This window comes from Pocillopora damicornis, chromosome 3 (assembly GCF_964200805.1).
Source record: "Pocillopora damicornis chromosome 3, jaPocDami1.2, whole genome shotgun sequence".
NCBI classification, from domain to species: domain Eukaryota; kingdom Metazoa; phylum Cnidaria; class Anthozoa; order Scleractinia; family Pocilloporidae; genus Pocillopora; species Pocillopora damicornis.
The window spans coordinates 29561160-29588079 of NC_142672.1; the positions used below are offsets into that span (position 1 = coordinate 29561160).

Here is a 26920-nt window from a genome sequence, read left to right on the forward strand (position 1 = left end):
TATATTTTGAATTTTCATGGACTCTTTGAGAGACTTTCCTTCCCTCTAAGTGATTACTTTGGTTTTTGCACTCGAACCCTTTCATACCTAAGAGTGACTAGCATCTAATATCTCCTTACAATATCACCCCCCCCCCTGAATTATAAATTTAAGTCACAAGAATAAAGCAAATGATCACCAACAAAAAGCTCTTGACGGTTAAAAAAATTCTCCTTTTCAACACCTTAGGAATACTATAGAGATCAGTAAGGAGAAAATGCATACTCATGTTAGGGTGTAAAGGGTTAAAGCATTAAGGCCTTTAACAAATATGAAAGAAAATGTTATTGAAAAGGAGAGATCTTGGGGTTTTCACAGAAACCTTAACAAAACAAGAGCCTCTCTTACGAGAATATGGAATCATATGGGGATGTAAAAGAAACATCAGGAAGAAGCGCTTTAAATACATTACGCATCCACCAGATACCTTCAATAGTTGTCTTGATCCGATCACCAAGCGGCTTTGTAGCCAAGAGTTGCCCTGGTCACCAGACTTGGTCCAGATAACAGGTTGTGTTCCATCTAAGAAGGACAGCTTGACTGACAGAGTTCCTACCGATCGTCCATACATGTGGTACCAGAACGACAGAACACATTGCGGTCCAGTTTGACCGATCCGGGTTGTGGAGAGTAGTGCCCTATCACCATTAGAACCTCCAGAGCTCTCTGCGTAAATATACCATCCTGCTGTAGTACCTGTCAGAAACAAAAAAAATACATCTTTAACATCTTTTCAAGAAGGAAAAACATCCTTCCCTATTTCATTAGCGAGCTTAAAGTTTACCATCTTTCTTATTCTATTAACATACATAGAGTTTTGACAATGCTGTTCCTAACGTATGCACGAAGAGTGTCACATGTGAATCTTGTAATGGCCTAGTTCACCGTGTAGTCTGTGTCTAAGTGGCTGAGTATCTGAGCGAGGAATCCTAAGGTCTGAGGTTTGAGACCTCGTGGGAATTCATAAGATGTTCTTTCTTCCACATTCGTGACAAACCATTCTCTTGAACGTGTCCCTTATTCGACCACAAAATATCTATCCTTTAAGTTTGTCCTCGAACGAGACGCGCCAATAACACTGACCTTCGCAGAATGCAGGACGCTTGTCGCATATAAAACGAGTATTGCAGCTCAAACGGTACAGTATCGGCCCCGAAATAACTTCGATAATCAGTGTAAAAGATGTCAGTCAAATTATATGCGAATGTCCGAAACTTAAGTACCCAGTAAAAGAACACACCAGCATCAGCTTGATCACAGGAAGCCTAGCCGATACTAACGATATCAAGACTTGAAAAGCTTCTTACCTGTCGTGTGGTCTATTGTGGGTCCCGTAAGGGCCGTGCCTGTAGCACCCTGCTGAGCTAGCCAGGTGTAGGCCACATCACGCCGTTTCCGTGTAGGGTTATCCACATACCAATTACATAAGTCCCCACTGTCAAAAGTACAGCGAGTCTTTGCACAGTTGCCTTCGTCTGATCCATCCTGACAGTCGTTTTGGAAGTCGCAGACCTGAGGAGCAAGCGTTGCCATAAATTCGAAACTTATCAGTGAAGATCGAACAAAACTACCGTAAGTCCAAAATAAGGGAAAAAAATTACTTTCTGTTCGCTTCCCCTTTGCTCAAAAGAGGAGCGAAGGAGTAGGTGATAGGGATAGGAGTGTTAAAGATTGCAGCTTTGAAACCTTTAAAACTCTGTCTAAATATTAACAATAATTTATCACGCAAGTAATCAACACAATCCCCCCCTCCCCCCCCCTCCCTTCCTACTCCTATAAGAAAAGCCTAAAATAGCGTCAAGTAGAGGCACAATGTTTAACAACAATTACCTGCGTGCTTCGGATGCAAGCAGCAGGCCCCTGTTTCGCGCAATTGAACTCTGCGCTGCTACACTGATGTGACTGAGTGGGTCCTCCTGAAGGAGTTGGTGTAGGCGATGGGGCATCGGGAAGATCTCCACCAAATGGCTTGCAGTCAGTTGTGAAGGAAACATCATCCAAACCAATGTCACCAGTGTAGCTATCGCCTCGCATACCCTCAAATATCACCTGAAAAAAATAAATGCAGTCTTGTTAAACAGGCACAGTGGATTGAGAGGTTCGTTTTACTCATGGTTCATGACGACGTAAAGTTTTAGTATAGAGCTGACCCAGAATTAGATTTAATCGGATTTTGAGCCACCCAGATCTGACGAGAGGGCTACACTATGCCTACATCACAAAAGCCCTTTCCCCACCGCCCAAACTTCCAGTAAAGAGGTCACTGGGAGAAATACACGTCGACACTTTTGTTTGTAGGCAAGCAATACAAATGATATGTAACAAAATCTAAATTTTAATTGCGCGTGATTTCCCGCTAACAATCACCCACCGCATCTACCGCAAGTGACTGCCTTTGAGGTTAGCTCACCCGTCGGCTATTGCATCATTCACGGGGACTATTCATGCTTCACACGGCTTAAACCGAGCGTCATCATAACCCATAACCCGTAAAAAATTAGAAAAAAGGGTCAAAAGCAAAAACTACCAACATGGGAAATTCAAATCTCAAAGCAATATTGAGAGAAGAACTGAAAAGGAGTAAAAATTTTAATTTTTTTTTCCCTCCAAAGATCTATAAATAAATTCTCCTAAGTGTCTACCATATATTATCTAATGATTTCAGCTCTGAGAATTTTGTGTGGGAACGATCGATATCGCACAGTTAATTTTATCCTTTCTTCTCGTCATTTTACTACTAAAAAAGCTTTTGAAGAAAAATTCATTTTGGTCACTCCTGGAAGTGGAGAGATAAATATGGATGAGTGGAGTAAAGCCATACTTGAAAGTTCTTGTCTGAAGCCAGGGTCACGACAGCTCTGTTCCACACAGCTCCTTGTGAACCAACTTTGCTCCACACGTTCTGCATATTGGTTCCATTTCGAGTAGTCCTGATGTACAAGGAAAACTTCTCAGCCGAGTCCCCGTACATATGGTAGAAGAAGCGGAGCTTGCAGGGATTTGAGCCGGGAATGAGTGCTTGGAAGTTTCGGCTTACCATCCAGGCCTTGTCGCCATACTTTCGAGGCCAAGAAGTTTCGATGTACATGTAATAGCCAGTCTGTGTGGTGTGATCTGAAGGTGGGCCAGTATTCCAAGAAGCTGTGGCACCTGTCACATCAAAATAATGTGGTTGTTAGTCGCAGTCGAAGACAACGACTACTTCGTTATGCAATCAAAATACTGCCCGCTTTACTAAAATATGTGGATGATCATGATTACTTGATGCTTTGTGGTGAGTTTAAGGTAAATTTCAAATGCAAAATTTTCTTATTCCACATCTTCCTGAAAAGACCAAAACAATATCCTCCGCGAAATATCAAGAAGAAGCACGAGTGAAACATCAAGAGATCCAAAAGCAACTGCTGCGAATGTCCTGCGTAAGTTCGCGCATAAAAAGGCCCTGTACGAGTTATTTTGTTTGACCCCATCTTAATAAGACCATTACTACATTAATCATCAGCTATTCACCTCGTCTTCGTAACCAATCAAAGTCGTCCTCAGTACTTTGGGTCCAGTCGCAAGGTCCCTGACTGAAGTCGCACCGTGTTGTGTAAGTACCTGACAAAAGTAGACTGAGGTTAGGGCCAGATATACTGAAGAAAATATGAGAATCAACGGAAAAAAGATGACGGGCTAACTGGCAATGTTAAGTTTCTTGCAAAGTAATCTATTGAAAGAAAAAAATAGTATAAAGAAAATTCCAACCGCTACGAACTAAGAAGGCACTTCTGGTCAGCGGTTAATTTCTCAAGTGTAGGCTCATGTGCAATACTGCAATTAGAAAGCAGTGGTAGATGTTCTAAACAAGGGCATCGTGAACAACATGACATTACCACAAGCTTTTTCGTCTGAATTGTCACCACAGTCGTCATTGTAATCACAGACATAGTCCTGCTTGACACAGGATTTCCGTGTACAGGCGAATTCGGAACAGCTGCTGGTCACCGGAGGAAGTGCACAGTCAACAAACTGGATGTCATCAAGAGCGATGTCTCCCGAGTAACTTCTGCCTCGGGTCGCTAAAAATAGCCAAAATGAAAATATGACGCTTATGAGATACAACTAGGAATGGGAAAATTAACCACACGTTGGATTGCTAGTAAATTTCAAGGGCGACATGACTGATTCTTAAATCGAAAAAAAATGCGTGGTAATAAAGTTGCTGCAGTTTAAGAAGGATAGGAGGTTCCTGTTTGTAGTTTTTTAGCCTTTTCAATAATCGTTTAAAAACCTCTTTGGTGCTTGTCCTCACTTCATCAAAAAAGATTATAGATACGAGCATTGCCTTGGCTAAAATGCGTTTGTTTCGTTGAAAGAAACACAATACCTTTAAAATTACAAGAAAAAATAAATCGGTGTACTTTAAACGTTTTCGACAGTCACTAGCCTCCTGCATGTAAGACGATCATATGACGAGCGTAAAGGTTAATTTAGTATTGTGGGAAGCAAAATGCTGTTTTCCCTACACACACACGCCGTTCCCCTTAAGAGAAAATTACTTGACAAGTGGAGAAACGCTCAACTGGAACACAAAAACCCTCTGTCTCCACTTCCCGTTTTTTTTAAAGAAAGGTTACGTCTCCCACCTTCAAAGAGAATTTGGAAAGCCTGCATCTGCTTTCCAATTCCCACAGTTCCCTGCAGCCATTGGTTGCCTTTGTTACCAAACTTCCTCCACCAAAGAGTTAATTTGTTGCTGATATTGAGGTAAACATTCAAAGAGCCAATGGACGAACCATACATGTGGTACCAGAATGTCATCTTACAGTTAGAGTGAGCCTAGTAAGGAAAACAAACAAGAACTTTAGGATGATTCTACTCCTGAGCCGCTCTTTAACATAAATCTTCAGTATGATATACTATAGAAAGTAAACGCACGATCAAATTGTAACATGTGCTGGAAATTTCGATACAATATCTGGTTAACATATGATGAGGAAAGACAATTTGATCAGCTCATGGTGGTATCTCTGAAGACACACTTCTTCTAAACTTGGCTTAATAACAAGGAAATGTGCGTAGGCTAGATGGGAAAGCTGCAAATTAGATCTTGAGAGTTGAAAGTGGTTAAAATATTCTCTTGTCGCCAGAACACGAAATTACAAGTTACCACTAGCCGACATTCATTGGTCTTCGTTTTGAGACCCAATATCATACCTTCTTGAAAACAGGACTGAGCATTCTTGCACGGTCACGAACGGTACCATACGAAGTCTCGATGTACATGTAATATCCTTGATTTGTTCCCGTCGTGTGGTCAACGGAAGGACCGGTACCAAAGCTTGGAGTTCGGCCTTGCTTGCGCTTCCAGTCAAAGTTGTCTTTATCTGTGTTTACCCAGCCACACTGGTTGCTTTCAAAAGTACATTTGGTCGCTGCAATAACCAACAATATTATTTTTTACAAACCATTCATTACATAACCAGAGAACAAGGTAAGAAATGATAGATCCCAAGTTTATGTCATTTAAAACCACAGTGCACGTCCACAGAAAATGACTTTAAAATAAGAAATGACTCTGATTAATATTAATTATATAACTTAATAATAGTTTGAATTATTCGAAAAAAGAGTATTACGAGTCCATCTGAGAATCTAAGACAGCAGGGAAATTAGAGGCAGCATTTCTTCAAGATAACTGTAAACATCAACCACGCTTTGAATCTGGATGTACAAAGTTTATTTGTCGTCAATCTAATAGCAGACTTCATATGAAAACGGACGAGTCACTATTGTTGTACATAAGGACAAATACCCTCGGTATTATGGATTAGAATTGAGCCGATCCCGGTGACTTTTCAAAATGAACGGTAAATCACCAGCTAACATTGTATTTCATCGAAGTGTGATTAATGATTGCCAAGAGTGCAAATCCAAATGTGCTGTAGCTCTGAGGAAACTTCATCGCATGTTTTTACTATAGCTAAAAATTAGGGAAGAAGGGGAAATATTATATCACTTACGGCAATTTCTTTCATCCGAGCCATCAGCACAATCCTTGTTAAAGTCGCAGACCTGACCAAGCTGAAGACATTTGCCATCACTGACGCAGGCGAACTGATTACTCTGACAGTTGTTAGGATATGCTGTGGTGACTGGACTCACAGTTGAACCAACAGCAGGCAGTGACCCGCCGTACAACTGACAGCTAGGCTTCATGGCAATGCTAAGATCATCAATGGCTATGTCTCCCCTGTAGCCATTCCCTCTCACAGCTTAATACAACAAATCAATATAATGGTCAATTAGAGGGCTCTTCTACATGAAACACAGCAGAACTAATCCACATCTAATCTTCATGGTTTAATACCCCCTAACATAAAACAGAACAAAATGAAACAATCAAAATCACTCAACTGCACCAACCTTCAATGACAATTTGATATGGTTGATTGCCGTTACTCATTTTCAGCTCAGTTCTTATCCAGTTATCTCCTACATTGCCAGACAAATTACCAACTCTTTGGAGTGGTCCATCAGACGTATTGCGCATGTAGACTACAAGATCGTTGACGTGCACACCATACATGTGATACCACATGCGCAGAGTACACTGCCCTTTCAAATTGGGGCTGCCAAGTTTGGCGCGGTCTCCAAATTTCTTTCCTGATGTCTCGATGTACATGTAATAACCTGAAAGAAAATTTCAAACTTATTATTTAGAAGGTAAACAACTTTTAAATTTTCTTTGAACATTTTCCAGTTAGTTTTTCCTTTACACACAGGTCAACTAAGTTTGATGACGTTTCTTCCACTTTAATTTCTCTGTAAGCAATGCATGGAGTTAGGGCTGATGGAATCAGTTTTGACCAAGATCAGTTTACACTCTAACCTGCCAAAGTTCCAAAAGTATGATCTCGCGCGGGACCAGTAGAGAGAGATGGAGTTGGTCCTTTCCTCCTACTCCAGTCGAATTCATCATCAGATTGTTGTATCCAAGAACAAGTATCCTTTTCGAAGTCGCAGCGTGCCAAGTAGTTACTGCACGAAGTTTCATCGGAATTGTCCCCGCAATCGTCGGAGAAGTCACAGAGGAGATTCTTCTTAACACAAGCACCGTTTGTGCACCTTTGGTAAACAGTGAAAGGCGATGAAATGTACAAACACATTCTCTATATCAAGAATCATGTAGCATTAAAACCTTCGTAAACTTTCAATCTGCGGATTTTTAATTAATCGTTATCTGTTTTTGCATAAACGTCAAGAAAATATTTTTTTTTCCTGGCAATGAGGCAAAAATCATTTTGACCCTAAAAGCTGTATAGTTGTTAAGAAAAACAAAAATTTAGCTACTCTCGACAAAACTGTCATCATTTTGTGAGGTCTCTATGATTTAACATTTCTGAAAAAGTGCTGGAACACTTTTCGTCTATGAGATGCAAACAAATCATTCTATCTCATCACTATACCTCACCTCTGAGTATCTGAAGGAAGAGAACCTTTACATTGAGTGGGCTTTTTACAGCTTAGCAACGAAATGGAATCAATAGCAATGTCCCCATCCCAAGAAACTCCACGCATTGCCTCGAATTCAATTGTGAATGGGGTCTTACGACGTCCGATAGATACGACCGTTTGAAACCACTGGTTCCCTTGGTTGCCTATCGGGAAATAATACACGAAGTTTTGAGTGCTCCGAAAAATGATAAAATTCATAAGTAGGAAAATGATAGTTGCAAACGGATCCCGCCATACTATTATTTATTCGATCTATTGACTCCGAGAAGTGGTTAGAATACAACTTTTATCGCAATCATATGCACTACGGAAACCAGGGGATGAGAAGAAACATAAGTTGCCTTTAAAGGAGTGTTGAAAATTTCAAACCATAGTAACGGCAACAGCCAATCAAAACAAACATTTACATCATCATAAGCCAATGAGAATTTGGAGTAAAAAACCAGGCAAACTTCTTAGAGCGCGGGAAACACGGGTTACCACTGGCAATTTGAGTGGCTAGAATAACCCTTTAACCCCTACAAGTGACTAGCATCTAATTTCTCCGCACCATATTACCCCTGAATCAAACATTGAGGTCAGGCGAATAGGCTGATCACTGACTAAAGAAGCTCTTGATTGTTACACAAATTCTCCATGTCGGCATATTAGGAAATAATTAGAGAACATTTGGAGAATATGCATTCTGATTTTAGGGTGTGAAGGGATAAGCAATCGCTAAATACGTCAGTACAAGGGTGGAGAGGGCTATAACTGTTATAAACAAGTTGTTTAGAGTACAAACCAATGAGCATCATCATTCTTGTCCTGGAGGTGCCATCGTTGAGGAATACAGCCAGGCTACCGACAGTGCTTCCATACATGTGGTACGAGAATTTCAGTTTACAGTTACTGTAGGCCTGCTGGTACTGGGGACTAACAAGTACAGCCTTCGATCCAACTATACCCGTTGATGTTTCAATGTATAAGTAGTAACCTGTTAATAAATAGAGGGGAAAAAAAGGAAACTATATATATATATATATGTATTTATTTATATATACATAAAATAAAATCCCCTGATGAGTGAGCAATCGCGAAACAGGCTTGTAAGAATGAAAGTATAGTCTCTCTGTTTATTTCCCCTACCGCAACATATATCGCGCTCTACTTTTACGTATCGAGCAATGTAAAACGGAAAAATCAATACATAGACTTCCTATATATATATATATATATTTTTTTTGTTTTTTTTTGTTTTGATTTTTGTTTTTCGTGAGGAGCAAAGATCATGTACCATGTGTCATTGGCCTAAGAATCATAAGAATTATTGAACTGACCAGAAGGATTCTTGTCGGCGTCAGTACATGGACCAGTACTGATACTTGCAGTACAACCTCGATGTCGCGTCCAATCAAAGTTGTCCAAATTGGAGTTACTCCAGTTGCACATATCCTTTGTAAAATCACAAGGAGAGCCACAGATCTGATCTTTGGCACATTTGAAGACTGGCGCCGAGGTTGGAGTAGGTGACGGTGTTGGTAAACCTAAAACGTCCAAATACGTTAATGGTCTAAGTCAGGTTAACCCTTTAACCTTCAAGAGTGACTAGCATCTAATTTCTCCAAACAATATCACTCCCTGAATCAAACAATAACGTCACGAGAATACCGACAATGATCACCATTTGAAGAAGCTGTTGATTGTTAAACAAATTCTCCCTGTCAGAAACAAAGGAAATGTATACAGACGGGTATGGAGAATATAGATACTGCATTTTTTCCCTTTTTTTTTTTCCATCACGGTCTCGTTTTAGATTAATTCATCAAGGGCGTGAAGTTGAAAATGCTAGAAGTCTCCATAATAATACTGGGTTTACAAACACGATACCTCAGAGAATTGCAGGACGAGAAAATAGTCACCTGGGATTGAGCCACCAACAACGCACTGAGGTGTGAATGTTATGTCGTCTATGGCGATGTCTCCTCTATAGGATGTGCCAACCACAGCTTCAAATATAACCTGTTGAAAACCGTAAGAAGGTTAAGTGTCTGCCGAATTAATTAAATAGAAACACTAAGCAAATGGGACGATTCGATCGCAAGCAGGAATATTGAAAAAAGTGATGATGTTACATCAAGTTTAATAAAAATAAAAATAAAGAAAATTAGAGAAAAAGTTGAGACTACCCCACATCGCCAAAGTTCATGTAACTTTCCGTAACATGGAAGAATTAGAAGCACAGGAACTTTTAATGGATGGAACGTCAGCCTATCATATATTACAAAGGCATTTCAGAAAGTTTGGTGTTACTTATGTCGACTCCTGACTGTACAGAATCAAAGTGACGCGTGTTGGTGAAGGAAAACATTATAGAGACTTCTGACGTGCCTGGCAACCTCAAACCCAGCTCTTCAACATTGACCCAAACAACGCAGCTCAGTATCTGCAATATTTACTAAACATTCTTCACCTGGAAGTTTTGGTTCACATTTATGGTAGCATTTCCTCTTATCCACTGGTCACCTTGGTCTCCACTTAGTGTCCAGACTCTATTCATTGCACCGGTGGTACTCGTTCTTGTATAAATGTTAAGTGTTCCGATATGGCTGCCATACATATGGTAGAAGAACCTTACTAAGCATGCGCTTGATGTTGGCTTAAATACAGCGCTCCCGATCATGGCATTGTCACCCTTCTTGCGCGGCGAGGATGCTTCAATGTACATGTAATAGCCTGCCAAAACATAGGATATATTATGTGTTACTTTTGTGAACATGACAAACACCTTATGAAGTTAAAGATTTGTACAAAGTGTCTCTGTCCTACTAGCATTTTCGTCTTTGCCTAAGTTCCCTGGTGTTCTTTAATGCTGTCTATTTTGTTTTGTTACCATAGCACATGACCCGCATCAACACCATTTTTTTTACGTAAAGCTTCTCAGAAGTCTTTTTATAGGAACCGACCCTGGCCTCAGACAGTTACGATCTTCTAGTTAGTTCCAAAGATAACACCGCTAGAGTCAAGACAACTGCGAAATTTCTTTTCACTATAGGGGACACATTTTGCATGTCACAACGTCATTTTTTTTATGCGGCCCATGTGAGGTACATTTTCAGGTACACGCTACCGTGCAGGTAGCAACTATGCGAATTATGCTTATAGTTACTTCGGAGACTAAACATTTTCTTGCACCGTTTCCGTTGTGACATGACATACCAAGAGGAGACTTTGTAGTATGATCATAAGTTGGCCCAGTTCCGTACGAGCCTGTTCGACCCGACTGCCTCCTCCAGTTAAACGTATCGTTTGCAAGCTGCATGTAGTCACAGAGGCCTCCTTCAAAGTTACATCTGTTTTACAAAAAAAATAGTGAATCAGAAAAACACTTTTATATGGGCTGTAACTGTCAAAATTAGCCTTCCATGAGACTCCTACAGCTCAGAGTAAAGCATTCGAAATACTAATCGGAAGGCCGCAGGTCCGAACACTTTTCCTCCGAGTAGGTCTTTGTCATTCACCGAATAACAACAATTATCACTTAAATAACCAGGCTTGAAAGTTACAATTTTTAGTTGCATAATCATCGCGCAAAAGCATCACATATCGACATCCATATCCTAGCAGTATGCAAAAAGTCCGTGACCATGGATCTCGTAAAGGGAGGTCATTTTAAGATCTTAAAGCTCACAACTCTAATTGACGATAATATATGTCTTCAATGACTTGTCCAGAGTTCTACGTTGCCCTCTCCCCTATAAATCTCAGGTTAAAAACAACAACATCACTTTACCTGTTGTAGTTCACACAGGTCGAATTTTTCTCCTCAGAGCTATCGCAACAGTCCGGTTCAAAATCGCACTTGACTGACTGATCAATGCAGTGTCCACTATCGCACCGGAATGCATTGCTGCCTCTACAGCTGCTGGGTGGAAGGGGCTGAGCGCAGTTCTCAAAACTGATATCATCCAGGGCTATATCACCAAGACTGCCGCCTGAGTAGTGTTTGGCCATAAAAACCATCTGCAAAGGGAAGTGGAAAAGTTTGTTAAAAGTAGCCAGTTGTTCCATGAAAAGATACCGTTTTACACCGGCTCAAGAGACCGAACTTACAACTCAACACGCCGCGAAAATTTTATCCTTATAAGATACGTATCCACATAGAAAGGAAGCCAACCCTCTCCACCCAGGAGAACTCCATACTCGTGGGTGGTGGTGAGAGGCAATATATGATTAACTTGTGCAAGAGCACAGCACCACGATCTGGCAAGACGAGACACTAAGACTCACCTGGAAGTCATTTGCACATCTTGGAACATCCACGCTACCCTGCTTCCATTGATTGTTCTGGTTGCCATAGATACTAAACAGCCGTTGATCACGTGAATTCCTACGATAATAGACCTGCAGATATCCGATGTTTGGACCAAACATATGATACCAGAACTTGAACTTACAAGTTTTACCAGCCTGTCTAAAGAACGGACTGACCAAATGTGCATCAGCACGGAAGCCTGTGCGGTTGGTGACTTCGGTGTAGATATAGTAGCCTGAAGCACAATTTACAGCAAGTAAACCATATGAAAGCTAAATACTGAGACGGAAAATTGCGACATAAGGAAGGAATCACACCCGTCGGTTGCACTTCGCCTTACTTAAAAAATTTGCTCCGCTCTATTCAATTAATAAACCTGACCTGCTGATGTGTTGAGAGTGTGATCCGCCGAGGGTCCCGTGAGTTTAGAGGGCGTTGGACCCTTGTTACGAATCCAGTCATAATGATCTCCAGCCTGAGCGTTCGTCCATTTACAGAAGTCTTTCTGGAAGTCACATTTCGTTGGGCAGCTGACTTCATCTGACTTATCACGACAGTCTGCGCGGAAATTACAGACTTTTCTGCTACTTATGCATTGTCCATTCGAGCATCTGAAGGAAAATTGACATTTTGGGGATTGTTTAGCAGTGAAAATGACTAGAAAAAGTAGTTTAACAACAATGTCCGACTGTGTAAGAATTTGGATGGCTAAGGCACCCATCTCGCTTTGACGCGGGGCAGCAGTTTAATTAGAAGCCAAAAAGAAAAAAAGAAAAACAAGCAACATCACCTTCAGAGCATGACTCTCAAACTTCACTTCATTTTTCTCATTTTTCTCATTTTTCTCATTTTTCATTCATTTTTCTTCATTTTTCAAAGCTTCAGTCCTCCACATACCTGAATTGCCCAACGTCACAGCCGGTAGGTGGTGTTCCAGTGGGAGGGTCTGGTGAAATTGTCGCGGTGGTATCTGGGCGACAGTTTGGCGTGAATGAGATGTCATCCAGAGCGATGTCCCCTTGATAACCTGGACCGCTTGTTCCTTCAATCACCACTTGGAAATTCACTGCACTTACTAAAAGGATCTCGGCTCGCCTCCAGATGTCACCTTGTTCACCTACAAGGGAACGAACGGGAGTTAAGAAGTTTTGAGCTAATTAAAGAGCAAACCTACACTCTATAAACCCTCAATCACTAGTGTGTTTATGGCCTTCATTGTGCTATGTAACAAATCGATGTTTCCCAGGGCTCCGGCTCGGGAGTTACTGAGGTTCTCGGGAAACCAAATGAACTGTTTCTCGAAAAAACAGTCGTTGAATATTTAATACTAACGCAGAGGCGATCGTAATGCAAAGTTCTAGGCTCAGTCTCGCATGTGACACTTGCGTTTGAAAAGCATGTGAAAAATGATATTCCCTCCACATAGTAGTTTCCCATGCTTTTTAACTTGCTCTTGAAGCCTACAAGTGAAAAATTTAGATTCAAGCATGCGATTTGCGACTACAAAGTCGAGCCCCCGACAGAGAACCAAGAAAAAAATCCTAACCAGCGTCTCTTTACCTGTCAAGTTCCAGATTCCCTTCAACGGTCCTGTCACCGATGTTCTAAAATTGATGTTAAGGGAATCCACGTCTTGTCCAAACATGTGGTACCAGAAGCGCAGGTAACAACTGTCATTCGGCCCAGAGGGCCTGAACACCACACTGCTTAATCGAGCTGTCTCATTAGCTTTCCTTGGGGATGATGTCTCTATGTACACATAGAAACCCTTTGTCGTGCCTAAATGATATTCGCAGAAATAGGTTAAAAAAAAATCAAATCGACGTTAACCCTTTGCAGCTAAGAGCGCGTTTGCGACAAGGACCTCCAGTAAGTGGCACGCGTCATAGCGGTTTCATTGCTTTTTCAACTTGGTTATATTGGACTTCTCTTCCTCCACCCACCCCTACCAAACTTAAATACAGTTTTGAGTTTTCTTTGACTTACGGTGTTGTTAAAAAGCTGAAATCTATTAGAAAGAAGATGGATCACGCACGCTTAGTACAGCTAAGTTGCCATACCTGTGGTATGATCTCTGCCAGGGCCTGTCAGCCATGACGTCGTTCCACCACTTTGTCTCGTCCAGTCAAAGATGTCGTCAGTGTCTTGGGTCCAGCTACAGAGGTCTCTTTCAAAGTTGCATCTTTCCTTGTATGTTGCGCAAGTTGAGGGTAGTTCATCGCTCTCATCACCACAATCATCAGAGAAATCACAGATCTTTTAAAATCAAAAATTGGTCTTAGTAACTCCACTTTCACTTTATGGGCAGTTGACATGCACGAGATAGTTTTTAAAGGTGGCCAAAGATACTGATTTTGTCACCCACAGAAACACTGATCATACTACGGGTTTCAATTTCAGTAACTGGATTTCTTTGCCTCCATGGTGAATATTTCGACTAAAGAGCAAATTCAATGTTAACTGGCCTTGTTAATAATGACGGAAACAAAGAATTCGATATCTTAACCGGTTTCTTCATCTAACATCGCGGGATCAAAATCTTTCAACTCCACTCTATTCAGGATTTTTCATTACACCCACGTAGGTGTGAGTCCCATCCAACACACCTCAATCTTCCGACGGAATAGGCCAGTACAAAATGACAAGAACTTCACTTTTATACTTTGTCAATTGTTCATATTATTGCTATTGTCTATGCTGCCACAAGAAGATAGTCAAAATCTGTCTCTAAATAGTCAAGAGTTAGACTATTTAAAATACTGTTCTCAATAAAATCCAAACACGTTTACACCGCCTAACACCTTGAAAAGATTGAAGTACAACACCTGATTAGGCTTGACACATGATCCTCTGGTACAGCGGTATTCTCCAGAAATGCAAGCTCTAATAGGTGCCAAGGCACAGCCTGGGAATGTGATGTCATCAACAGCCATGTCAGCCGCCTGTATAAACTTGGATGCTGTAAACTGGAGGCTGAAATCTACGATACAAGTATAAAAATAAAATTGTTATGACAAAAGGCACAGCTGCGAAGTTTTTCTTCTATTTTTTCCATAGGATATTAATTTCTCACTCAGTTCCCACTATCCCCACCCTCCCTCCTCCTCCCCCCCCCCCCCCATCACTCGCTGTGGGGGGGCGCCTGGTACGCCATTTTGTCAACCCTAGATCACTGGGCCTCGAGAATGGAAAAAAAACAGAGCAGACCTCGTTTTCGAGACGCTACTTCGTGGGACAAAAAGGTCAAAACAAGCTAGAGCCCTTCCACTTATGATATATTTTCAAAGTAATAACATCTGTCGCTTATCTTCACAACATTGGTTGCACAGAAGACAAGAAAGATGTTATGTCGAATGAAATTGGCTTTCATATTTGAACAATTGCTTAGGTAACTTTGACAAGAACCCTGCCTATGGTGCGAGGGTGAAACGCTAATGACCTTTATCCAAATGACCCAATCCAACTTCTGCCATTTGCCACTTGTCACCCTTGCTACTGGATACTTCAAAGATGTTAGAGGTGGATCCCTTGTAGCTAAGCTTTAAGTACAGCGATCCAGTCCAGGCACTGCCGCTCTTGAGGTACATGTGATAGTAAAACCTCACTATACAACCTGCTCCTGTCTTGGTCATGTTAGGACTTTGAAGAATAGCATTATCGAAGAATGACCCCGCACCGGAGTGGACATAGGCGTAGTAACCTAAAATGCGAACAAATTGTGAGATTGGCAGGCCAAATTAATGCCTTTGCAACTCTCCAGTAGCATTATGCTAGAAGATTGTCACAAGATCCTTACTACGATGAGTCTCCATGACTCTAAAGAACCAATCGATACCCATAGATCGAGATCCTGTTCGAATTATCCATGTTTCTTCGTTTCTCCTTCCGAGTAAACGTTTTCATTTTTGTCTTGACACAAGCGTGGGACAAAGAAAAAATTCTGAGCCCCACAAAGGTCAAAGCCTCTGACCTTCAGCGCTCTACCTTCCAGTTAGAAAGAAATCTAAGGTAAGATAAGCGACATGCGTCCTGTATACTGTTATGCCTTAGAAGAGAGGAGGGAAAAATGAAATAACAGGCATGCCTGAGAGACTTATTACTAGCTTAGATGGGTTCAAGAAGTAACTGTAGTTAACTGTAAAAGGTAACTCACACGAAGCATTTCCGCAGGTGTGGTCAATGCTGGGTCCTGTGCCCGTTGCCACGGTTGAACCTTTGTTTCTGCTCCACTGGTACACCCCCAAACTGGTATCTTTCCAATTACACAAGCCAGATTCAAAATCACAAGGACCTTCAAAAAAGCAACAGATCATTAGCACACGTATTTAGGACAAATTTCAAATACAACCACTATGGAAGGTTAAGTCACGAAAAATGAGGAACAGTTTTGAAAGCGCTGATTGAACTTAATACATACCACAGTTAACTTCATCTGAGCCATCTCCGCAGTCATCCCTATAGTCACACACATATCCCCAGTCGATACAAGGTCCATTGGAACACTTGAATCTAAAGCCTGGGCATACTGGGGCAGTTGGGGCTGCTGTGGTTGGCGGAGGCGCTGTTGGAATTGGTCCATTATAGGAGCGACAGAACTGAGTCATTGACAGGTCATCAATGGAAATGTCACCTTGATAGCCTGTACCGCGGACACTTTCAATAACAACCTGGAAGCAACAAGCATGTTTTTAATGCTTGCACTTAAGTGCTCCGTGGGCATTTTAGTTACCTTCCTCCCAAAAAATGAAATTAATTCAGTGCAAAACAAACAAATGTATAGGAAACGCTATTACAGCTAGTAATGAAATAGCCAAGACAATACTTATACCAATGGAAAATGGCAAAGGCTATTAGACTGTGGCAGTGACAGCGGCAAAATTAAATGAACTTACAAAAGTGTGCGGGAAAAGAAACGACATTTGACCCAAATTTCAAGTGTTCCATTGAACGTTTAAAGCACTTAATAAGCAGTAACAAATTTTCCACTTTGACTCAAACAAAGCTGGGTCAACGTGTATTAGAGATAGCCTGCTTTTCGTGTTTAACCCAAAATAACGTGCAGAAAATACAGCCTACCGTCTATAAAGAATCTTGCATAAATTTTTTTCAGCTTTTAATGCTAATATCAGTCAACAAAGAATCAATTTTCATACTTGGAATGGGACAGTACTCGGGAGGGAAACCTCGGCGCGATCCCAGAAGTTGCCCACATTGCCTGATCTCGTGTACACAAGAGTCTCTGCACAACCGTTACACGGCCGGGTGTAGATATTCAGGGAACCAATGGCGGGTCCGAACATGTGGAAATAGAACCTCAACTTGCAAGAGGTGTCACCTTGGGGCAAAGCGCTTATAAAACCACTTGCCAAACGAGCTTTGTCGCCTTTTTTACGTGGCCAAGAAGCTTCCGAGTAAAGGTAAGATCCTGGACAACAAAAAAAAGTGAAAGGAAGCGGCGTTAATTCTAATTCTTATCGAGGACAATGCTTGGACATCATTTGTCGTTGATAATCTACATAAAGCTAAATTGGGATGACTTAAAAGCCATACATTTGAGAGGAAATGAAGGGAGAAATTGGCCCACTAAACTCAAAAGTAAACTCGCGTATATCAAATTTGTGTGCAAGGCATTTTGAAGATTGAAGATGTAGTTACAATTTGCATCTATTACGAAGGAGGTTTAAGACCTTAGGGTATCACATTTCAACGCTTGAAATGAACAAAATTTAGTCAATAACTTAGACAGACACTTTCTAAAAGACCCTAATCAGCTTTGGACGCGTGGCAAATGGTGGAGGAATCTTCTAATTTGGTAAACGGGTCAACAGGAACCTTTATAACTTTGCTCAAGACTAAATCAATCTCACGACTTAACAAAACAAATTGCATTGGGAGAAACACAAGTTTTTCTTTCAGCAGCTTTCTCCATTAACAATATTTGAGAGCAGCTCCTCCCCATCTTCTATCTTAACATTGTGATGAAGCCACATTACCGGCTGAGCTGCCAAGAGTGTGGTCGAACATAGGTCCCGTTCCGTAAGAACCTGTAGACCCTTGGTTTCTCGTCCAGTCAAAGTCATCATCAGACAGTTGATTCCACCGGCATAAAGATCGCTCAAAGGTACACCTATGGAGAAAAAAAAAAGCACAATTTAGTTCTGCAACTACTTTCAAAATCTCCTTGAAAGTTTAAGAAAGCTAAGCTTAAATGTTAATTGTTTATGGCGAGAAATTCAGTGCAATCTCCATTCTAAAAGGAAAGTTGCTTCTGCCGTCTAATGTCGCTACCAACCCTTCAGACGCTCTTTGCCTATCGACCAGAATTTCATTTAGGAGGACAGTATAAAAAGAACGGGGGAAAAAATTCAGTACATTCCTTAATTTGCGGCACTTTTCGACGTATAGTAGGCTAAGAAAAACTTCAGGTGTTTCTTTGGCCAAATTTAGACGCAATTTAGAAGCATCTATTTTTCCAACAATGACAAAATTACGAGGGAAAAAGTTGATAAATGCAAAACGAATTTTCATATTCAGCAATCTACAATTTTCTAAGTTTAGTCGAAGTTTTGATTTAGAGACTCGAGGGTCTGTTCGCATCTATTAAGCAAAATCATTGTACCATCTGTTTACCAAATCACCGAAAGTTTAGCTTCGAATTGACAAGTGACCTCGACACCATACCTATAGTTGTAACTGTAACAGTTGACTTCATCTGAGTTATCACCACAGTCGTCAGTATAATCACAGAGACGCCCTGGATCAATGCAGGAACCTCTGGCACATCGATGTTGACCTCTCTTACAATTGCTAACAACAGGAGGCAGGGTACAATTCTCGAAGCTAACATCATCTATAGCTATATCCCCAAAAACATTGTAGCTCCTCTCTGCCTCAAAAATGACCTTGAACGGTCCTGAGTGACGGCCAACGTACAGTTTTCCTTGGATCCACTTGTTACCTTGGGACCGAACAGAATCTTAGTTAGCCAACATTTGCACAATTGTCGCAAAAGTTACGATTAACCTCTCTTCTTTACAAGAACTTAAACAAGATGCAATTATAACAGAAATTTATGTCGGAGGTCTTATGACAGTTTTTACTCAAACAACAAATCTTTCGATGCGACACATTGCGGGTTCCCCTTTCGGATGGTAAGGTTCACTACCTTCCCATGACACTTTGTTTCCACATCAACAAAATAATGTATGAAGGATGTTATTTCTTCTTTTGTTCACCATTTCAAAACAAAATAAACTGGATTAAAAGAAATGTTGTCTTCATGAGATTATTTTGTAAAGTAATAGTCAACAACCAAAATTCAGAAGTCTAGCATCCATTTCCTGGCCTGTGACATGAAATCACTTGCTTATTTGTTAAATTGTAAGAAAGTACAATCATCACTTCAAAGAGTCTTTCTTTTCAACAGTACAATTTTGCGGCAGCATGCTACACAAATGAATCAGAGCAAAACGTGTTTTACATTCCATACCTTTGTTACCCCATTCTTCAAACAATCTCGTGTAGATCTGTCCAACTTTAATATAACCATACAGTGTACCGATTCCATTGCCATACATGTGGTACCAAAAGCTAACCACGCAAGTTGATGCAGACTGTTGCAACCAAGTGCTTTCAAAACGCGCCAGATCCCACGAATTACCGTGCGAAGCCTCTACATACATATAGTGACCGAGTGCAGTGCCTTGGGGAAGTGGAGGGAGAGAAAAAAATTCTTTAATGACAGCTCGAAACTTATCATTTTTCTTCAGTTATCTCTTCGCACAAACACACACACAGAATTTTTTACCCTCTTGATGGCTGCAGCAGGCAGGATGCTTTTCACGTATGAACCTATCATAAGGTGTTCGGCTCACTACCGAATTTTGGGCAGAGCATGGGACCACAAAATACATAATAAGGTCTCAGGATCGAGTCTTCGTTAAAAGCTTACATTTCTCCCTTGTCTAGCATTCTGTTCGCCTCATATTCAACGGTTGGGAAGCGACCATTTTCGCGCCGTTTTCGGGGTTATAACTAATAGTTTTTAACTCTTTCATAATTTCTCCTTACAACATCAATATCAATCCAGCAGATAAGTTATGAGAAAAAGAAAAAATATCAATTAGGGAAATACTAGTTGATCCAATACCAGATTGTCCCAACAACTATCAAAAGAATTTTATGCGAGACAAAGGCGATTAATAAAATCTTGGGGGTGAAAGAGTTAATTTTGGTATGAAAAATAGGATGATTTAGACCATTGCATTTTCTCTTCCAGTCAGAGACTAAGAAACCCAAATCATTTCCACAACAATCCGTCATTCATGTTGCATACGCTCGCATTATATTAGCAAGGAAGCAAATATTTTCACCACAGGTTTAGCGGTTTGAATTTTTGTCAAACATTAATGGAAGGCTATCAATTTTGTTTGGAACTTTGTACGGTGACAGCACCATCCATCAAAAGAACAGAGCAACACAATCCAGCGATCAAGTTCCCTCTGCTTTACGTCCATATAAAAGTACACGTTTCGTTACGCAAGAGATTTTGGACTACCTATCGTGTGATCCACACTTGGTCCAGTGTTTTTGGATGGTGTGCCGCCCTGATCTCTTTTCCAGTCGAATGCGCCTTTACTGGTGTCATTCCAGCCACATTGTCCTAATTTTTAAAACAAGAGCTAGTGAATTGAGGGACAACAGAAGCAATAGTACACAAATTCACACTTCAACGCTTTTATAAACCTCACGAGCTTTTGAAAAACTCATTGAGAGCCGCATTGCAAGTCACTGTTTTTCTTCTTAGTTCTCGAACAGCCTTATTACCCTTACAGTTTAAATTTTCGTTGAGATACATACAATATTTAAAACGCAAACAACTACAAGTGTACTCGTATGCGATGACTAAAATACTATCTAGCACAAGAGAATAATAATACGCTGCGGTATGCAGAGCATCTATATATCATTATCATGTTGCTTTGAGTTTTATTTGTGAGTTTTGTTTGGAAAGGATAGAGGCTTACAACAAAAAATGAAGGGAAAGGGCTTTATTACAACAATGACACTTAAGACAGTGGAAGGAGCCAATAAATCAAACATTTCTTGCCTGTTTCAAATGTACAGTCCCCACAGTTCTGCTCGTCAGTATTATCACCCACTCCACAGTCATTGATAAAGTCGCACACATTGGTTGAACTGACGCATTTGCCAGACTTGCACTTCACAGCGCATGCGTTGGGTGTGGGAGTAGGAGTTGGACCTTAAAACACAAGAGGAAAACAACCTTTTTCAATTTCCTTTTCAGTATAAACAAAAAGCAAACCTCTTTTGTATCATACTTCAACCATTGAAAGCTCCCTTAGTTAATTTGTTTGAATACATTTTCAAGCCAAACTTACTTCTTTATTTCAATGCCTACAACAGAAAGAAAGAAAAAATGTCCGGTGCGCTAGTCCACGACCTGAGCACAACGTGCATAACCAGACATATCTTAAAACGAATAGAACCATTCTTATTCCCCAGCCCAACTTAGATGGTTGTTTTATAAATCGAATATCGCAACAGAATATTGATATAATATCACTGTGCAATGAGGCACTTAGATAAAGCAACAATCTATGACAAATGAGCGTTCCTTTCTGTTCTAACAAGAGGGCGTTGTGTAATGCCAATAGTTCATCGTCATCATTTATCAGCCACTTCAGAGGTAATATTTTTATAAATTCAACAGTATGGTATGGAGAGGAAACCTCCAAGAAAGCACTAGGTTGATAGGCTTGTAGACTTATACTTACTTGGACAGTACCCCTTTGTCACGTCAATATCATCAATGGCAATATCAGCGTCGTAGGAGGCACCAACTGAAGCTTCAAATATAACCTGCAAAAGAGCAAGAAACAGAGGGTCACCTCATCGTGGATTCAAAAGTACGATTTAACTGAACAAAACATTTTACCAAATATTACAGCACTTCACAAATTACACAAAAACAAACAAACAAACACATAAAAACTTCTTAATCAAGGTCAACTTAAAAGTAACGTTAGAATTCCTGATACAGGGCCATTACCCTAACCAGACAAGTTAATACAGCGAACTCTGATTTAAAAAAAGATTGCTAAGAATTCCTTTCAAATTATCGTTACGTTAAAGTAATTAAAATAGGGGATTGCAATTTAGAAAATGAGTCGTCATCCTTTAGCATGGACCCCTCAGACAAAGTGTTCCCAAACCAATTTTCAGAGAAATTAATGTCTCAGCATACCTCAAAGTCATCGGCACTGTTAAGCTGTAATTGTTGAAACAACCAACTATCCCCGTGGTTGTACTGATCAGCCCATTTAGTGTTGTAGTAGGGCTTACTGGGGTTAAATGGATACATTTTCAGCTTCACTTTAAGAGCCCCGACACTGTTACCATACATGTGGTACCAGAACTTCAAGCACCAGTTATGGCCGTCCGCGATTTTAAATCGATCTGAGACGAGCCTGGCGGTCTCTCCTTTCACTCGTGGTGAAGACGTTTCGATGTACATGTAGTGACCTAAATAGAATAAGAGAGATGTGAAATTTTGAGCTCGGTAAATAAATAAAAATGATGTTTTTCGTCTTGTTACGAGCGTGGGGCAAAGAAAAAATTCTGAGTCCCTATGAGAAATCGAACCTCAGACCTTCGGATTCCATTCAGAAGGATTCCAAAGCATCTGGGCGCGGAATCCGTAGGTTTGCGGTTCGATTCCTCGTGGGGACTCAGAATATTTTTTTTATTTGCCCCACGCTCGTGACAAGACGAAAAACATCTTTCTCTATGTAGCGACCTGTTTGTACGGACCAAATTAAAATGTAATTCGTATATCGAACTTTTTCTTTCATGAGGCTCTTCCTTTCTACCAAGCTAAGAATACTTTGCAGGGTTTTTTATGCCATGTAACAAGTGTTGCGCGACATCTGACTATTCGCGTAGTGGACCTTATGGGACGAATGAGAAACGCAAGAAGATAGAAGACCTGATAGATAGGGAAAATTTCAAAAAGGAAAAAAAATGATACGCTAGTACGCCTTATTAGTAAGATTGGACTTCAGCATTGTCATTTGCTTATTTTCTTAATCATAAATGACAACCCAGCTGCATGACTGGTTTAAAACAACAACATCAACAACAACAACAACAACAACAAAGAACATCAAAAAGCACACAAAAAAACAATAAACAAGGCTTAAAGATTTCTTATACCAGTCTCAAACTTATTGCATCAAAAGAGGGCTTACAACTTATCGTCTTTTATACACTTTATCGCCCATATTTGTAAAACAACTAAATTACCATTAACAGAATTAGTTGTGTGATCAACAGATGGTCCAGTTCCAATGCTTCGAGTGTGGCCGGAGTTTCTCTCCCAATCAAAAACGTCATCCACCAAGTCATTCTGATACGCGCATAAACCTTTTTCGAAATCACACGAACCGGGTGGTGGGCAGGGGCCACTTTTGACATTGGTGTCGTCAATAGCAATGTCTCCTCGATAACCACGCCCTCTGATGCCTTCGAACACAGCCTAAGAAAACAAATAAACCATGAATGACTTGACTGAAACACTTTCCGTTTAATGCTAATTTTAAGAGCGAACTTAAGAACCTCATTACGGAGTAATTTCTATTCATCAAAAATAGTGCCATGAGTGAATAAAGAAAGTCTATAGAGTCAATGACAGAGGCAAACTAGCGCTTTCTTAAGAGTGGATCAAATACAGTATAACCCTCAAAAACCCTAGGGCTGATATGCATCGCATTTCTCCTTATTATATCACTCGTAAATCAAATGTTAGAGCCATGAGAGTACAAGAAACAATCAAGCTCTCTATTGTTACACAAACATTCAATGTCCTCCCCAGTACCTTGGGAAGTGTATAAGAATGTTGTGGAGAATATGCATACTGATCTCGGAAGGTTAAGGAATACATATATGATATGTGCACCTTGAAAAAATGAGCCAACAATTTCAAGTGTTAACTCCTTCTCCTTATTAAGACCTCTGCACTGCAAACTTAACTAGAGTCCTTCAAACTTAGTTGCTTACCTTCCACTGAGTGTTTGGACTTTGTACTGTTATCATTCCTCTTAGCCATCTATTCCCATGATTGCCAGATGCCGTCCAAACTCTAGTCCCAAGGGAGTTGCCACGTTTGATGTACACATTAAGTCTACCAATTCCACTTCCATACATATGGTACCAGAATACCAAACACTTTCCATTACCATCTGTTACGCTATAAGTAGGAGATTCCAGGCGGGCGTAGTCTCCAGGTTTGCGAGGTGATGACGTCTCGATGTACATGTAGCTACCTGGAGTAAATATAAACATGACAGCTTTTAACTGTTTAAAAAGTCAATTTTTTATTTAATATTCTCCGACCGAAACAGTATCTAAAATATGGTAAGATGGTAACTGCTCGTATTAAATGAAACATAAATATGCTAATAATTCATATGTTCAAAGACTGTGAAACATGTTTTTTCAATTAGTCATGGAAATCTCATGTATCTCCTCTAAATGGCCACCAATTGCGAGCACTAAGCTGTATATTTGACTCACCGAATGCAGTGCCGAAAGTATGATCAAATGATGGCCCGGTTCTGACTGAGGTCGTGTTACCACTTCCTTTCGTCCAATCAAAGATGTCTCCTTGGTCTTGGGTGAAGCCACAGATCTTAGGATCCTCAAAGTCACATAAGGCTGAAACAAGAAAAAGATAGATGAATGAGAATAGCACGATGGAAGGAACAAGTCGTGCGTATCCACCTGAAAATTTCTATACCTCCAACGTTGTAACTACTGTGCCTTAGAAGATACTTCTCCTAATTTCAAGCAATTTATAATCTCCAAAAACTAGAAGAAAACCGTAGATACAGAACAAAACACCAATTTCCAACAAAAATTCAAATCAAATTTTCATAAATATCTCTTTAATTAACGACCTCTTGACACAATACCCTTCATTTCCCTGAGCAGGGTGTCAATGTAATAGAAAAGGGGACTCTTACTTTGTGTAGAAGACACAGTACACGTCACAAAAGAATTTCATCGCAACTGGGAATAAAAAAGCAGTGAAAACAATAGTGTGACGTATACTGTGTCTTCTACACCAAGAAATAGCCGAAAAGGGGAAAGAATCGGTAAACTATTCCAAAGAATTGCTATCTCAATGACGTTGTATCAAAATTTTTGTTGTAGATTTTGGATATCAAGACAATGTTTTGGCGCCACTGCAACGCCGTCAACATGTTATCACATCTTGCAAGAGAAACGAAATATATCTTTATCACGCAAGTCAGATAATAGATACATAAATGAAATCAGTTTTGTTACAGAATTTGCTTTGTGCGCGTACACAACTTAGAGAACCGTTTGTGATTCATGCATTAAGTACTCTAAATAGAGAAAAAAAATAACAATCTAAGAATTTTAGCTTACGCAGGAGAGGGCAAGAACCATCCAAAACACGAAGATCATCCAAAGCTATATCGCCTTGGTAGCTTTCACCACGTTTCCCTTCAAAAGCAAACTGAAAATAAAAATCCATTCCGTTAGTATCAGTTATGTGTTCCTAGAACGACTATACATCTTAGGTTTTTGTGGTTGCAAGGGAAACCGTAAAAACAGTGATGGACGCAATTTCCAAACTGTTGCTCGCCTGCGAGGACCATGGCGATATTTGATTTTCAATACGCAGGTGAGATGAAATTTACTTCATTACAAATTGAATCAGATTCCCCCGAGGAAAAGAAGAACCCTCTACAATGTCCCCCACTCCCGACGTGTGGCTTCGTAGCTCAGTAAGTAGCAGCGCCCAACCAGTATTTGGAAGACACAGGTTCGAATCCCGTCGAAACTCGAATTATCTTCAAGCTTCTTTTCTGCAATTGCCATTTCCTAACTCTTGAATCTGCCTTACGGACAAACATCCCCAATTAAACCTCACCTGGAATGGTGTACTGCTCTTCACAGCTACTTGGCCAAGTTTCCAACTGTTCCCCTGGGTGCCATTTTTGGTCCACACTGGTTGAGAAGGAATTTGTTGTCCTCGTTTTATATATAAGTTCAATGTATCTACATGCTGCCCATGCATGTGATACCAAAACTGTAAGCAAACCATGTTGTTAAGTTTGCCGATTGTTGCAGGAACCATTGCACTCTCGAGAATAGCTGTGTCGTTCTGCCTTTGCCACGATGTTTCTATATACACATAGTAACCTGCAAAGAGAAAGCAAAGTACTCATGAATCAGCTAAGAAGATACTCGATTTCGAATTATAAAGAGAATGAAATCAAGTGAAAATACTTACTGTATAATTTTTAAACCAGAACACTACCAGTTTTCCTCTGTGAGTCTAAAGAAATTTTAGCGAAAGAATAGCCAATTTTATACCCACGTGTGGTTTTCTTGACCCGAACTGATGCAATTCACTACGAAACCATTCACAAACGATGAGATCAAACAAAAATTTACCCGTTTTTTTCCTGTGGCAGAACTGCACTGATCCGAGATCGGTTCACTCGGAATATTACGTAACTCCTTTCCTCAAAGCAAGAGGGCTCAAGCATCAATTTGTCCAAAATAAACTGACTCTGAGTACTGACCTTTTTTACTTCCGGTTGTGTGATCCGCTGTTGGACCGGTTCCAATAGAAGGTGAACCACCGGACTGTCTCCACCAGTTGAAGTCGTCCTCCTTAGAGTTGTTCCAGTTGCAGAAGTCTTGCTCGAAATTGCAGTCCCATTTGGATGGTGGCAGCGTTGTGGGTGGGGCTGGGGTGGTGGGGAAAGGTGTTGGCCTGCTGGGTCCGTGGAAGCACCAGGGAACGTTCGGAACAGAGCTATCCCAGCAGCAACCGCGAGACTGGCACTGAGTTGACGAGATTCCAGCGTAGCCACAGTCTTGCCTGGACAAATTTAAATTGAATTCAATAAATGTTTGAACCTTGTCCTGGCTAGCAACTGGGAGAAACATTTACGAGCGACTGCGCTTCAGCACCAGAGAGGTCATGCACGACAATTACGTTGAATTTACTGAGAATACAAGATGTTT

The 26920-nt window shown here is 40.5% G+C and overlaps 1 protein-coding gene across 2 annotated transcripts in view; it reads right to left on the minus strand.

The window, feature by feature from the left end:
• The window catches only part of LOC113681928 (MAM and LDL-receptor class A domain-containing protein 2), a 99010-nt gene that overhangs the window by 21757 nt on the left and 50333 nt on the right, over nt 1-26920 (minus strand). For both annotated transcript variants that reach the window (XM_089199248.1, XM_089199247.1), the window contains exons 62-102: nt 26473-26774; nt 25815-26086; nt 25307-25397; nt 24428-24568; nt 23912-24177; nt 23159-23390; nt 22101-22378; nt 21631-21715; nt 20943-21095; nt 20391-20495; nt 19323-19535; nt 18515-18791; nt 17827-17960; nt 16987-17258; nt 16251-16500; nt 15987-16124; nt 15273-15533; nt 14659-14813; nt 13894-14089; nt 13394-13612; nt 12731-12950; nt 12215-12444; nt 11809-12068; nt 11312-11541; nt 10738-10871; nt 9992-10254; nt 9441-9540; nt 8859-9065; nt 8324-8515; nt 7496-7682; nt 6914-7149; nt 6448-6714; nt 6045-6296; nt 5239-5456; nt 4668-4860; nt 3915-4100; nt 3550-3639; nt 2861-3189; nt 1870-2088; nt 1347-1551; nt 467-735 (exon numbers count right to left, since the gene is read on the minus strand). In XM_089199248.1, the coding sequence (XP_089055374.1) occupies nt 467-735; nt 1347-1551; nt 1870-2088; nt 2861-3189; nt 3550-3639; nt 3915-4100; nt 4668-4860; nt 5239-5456; nt 6045-6296; nt 6448-6714; nt 6914-7149; nt 7496-7682; nt 8324-8515; nt 8859-9065; nt 9441-9540; nt 9992-10254; nt 10738-10871; nt 11312-11541; nt 11809-12068; nt 12215-12444; nt 12731-12950; nt 13394-13612; nt 13894-14089; nt 14659-14813; nt 15273-15533; nt 15987-16124; nt 16251-16500; nt 16987-17258; nt 17827-17960; nt 18515-18791; nt 19323-19535; nt 20391-20495; nt 20943-21095; nt 21631-21715; nt 22101-22378; nt 23159-23390; nt 23912-24177; nt 24428-24568; nt 25307-25397; nt 25815-26086; nt 26473-26774 (8527 nt within the window). The remainder of the gene's footprint in view (nt 1-466; nt 736-1346; nt 1552-1869; nt 2089-2860; nt 3190-3549; nt 3640-3914; nt 4101-4667; nt 4861-5238; nt 5457-6044; nt 6297-6447; nt 6715-6913; nt 7150-7495; nt 7683-8323; nt 8516-8858; nt 9066-9440; nt 9541-9991; nt 10255-10737; nt 10872-11311; nt 11542-11808; nt 12069-12214; nt 12445-12730; nt 12951-13393; nt 13613-13893; nt 14090-14658; nt 14814-15272; nt 15534-15986; nt 16125-16250; nt 16501-16986; nt 17259-17826; nt 17961-18514; nt 18792-19322; nt 19536-20390; nt 20496-20942; nt 21096-21630; nt 21716-22100; nt 22379-23158; nt 23391-23911; nt 24178-24427; nt 24569-25306; nt 25398-25814; nt 26087-26472; nt 26775-26920) is intronic.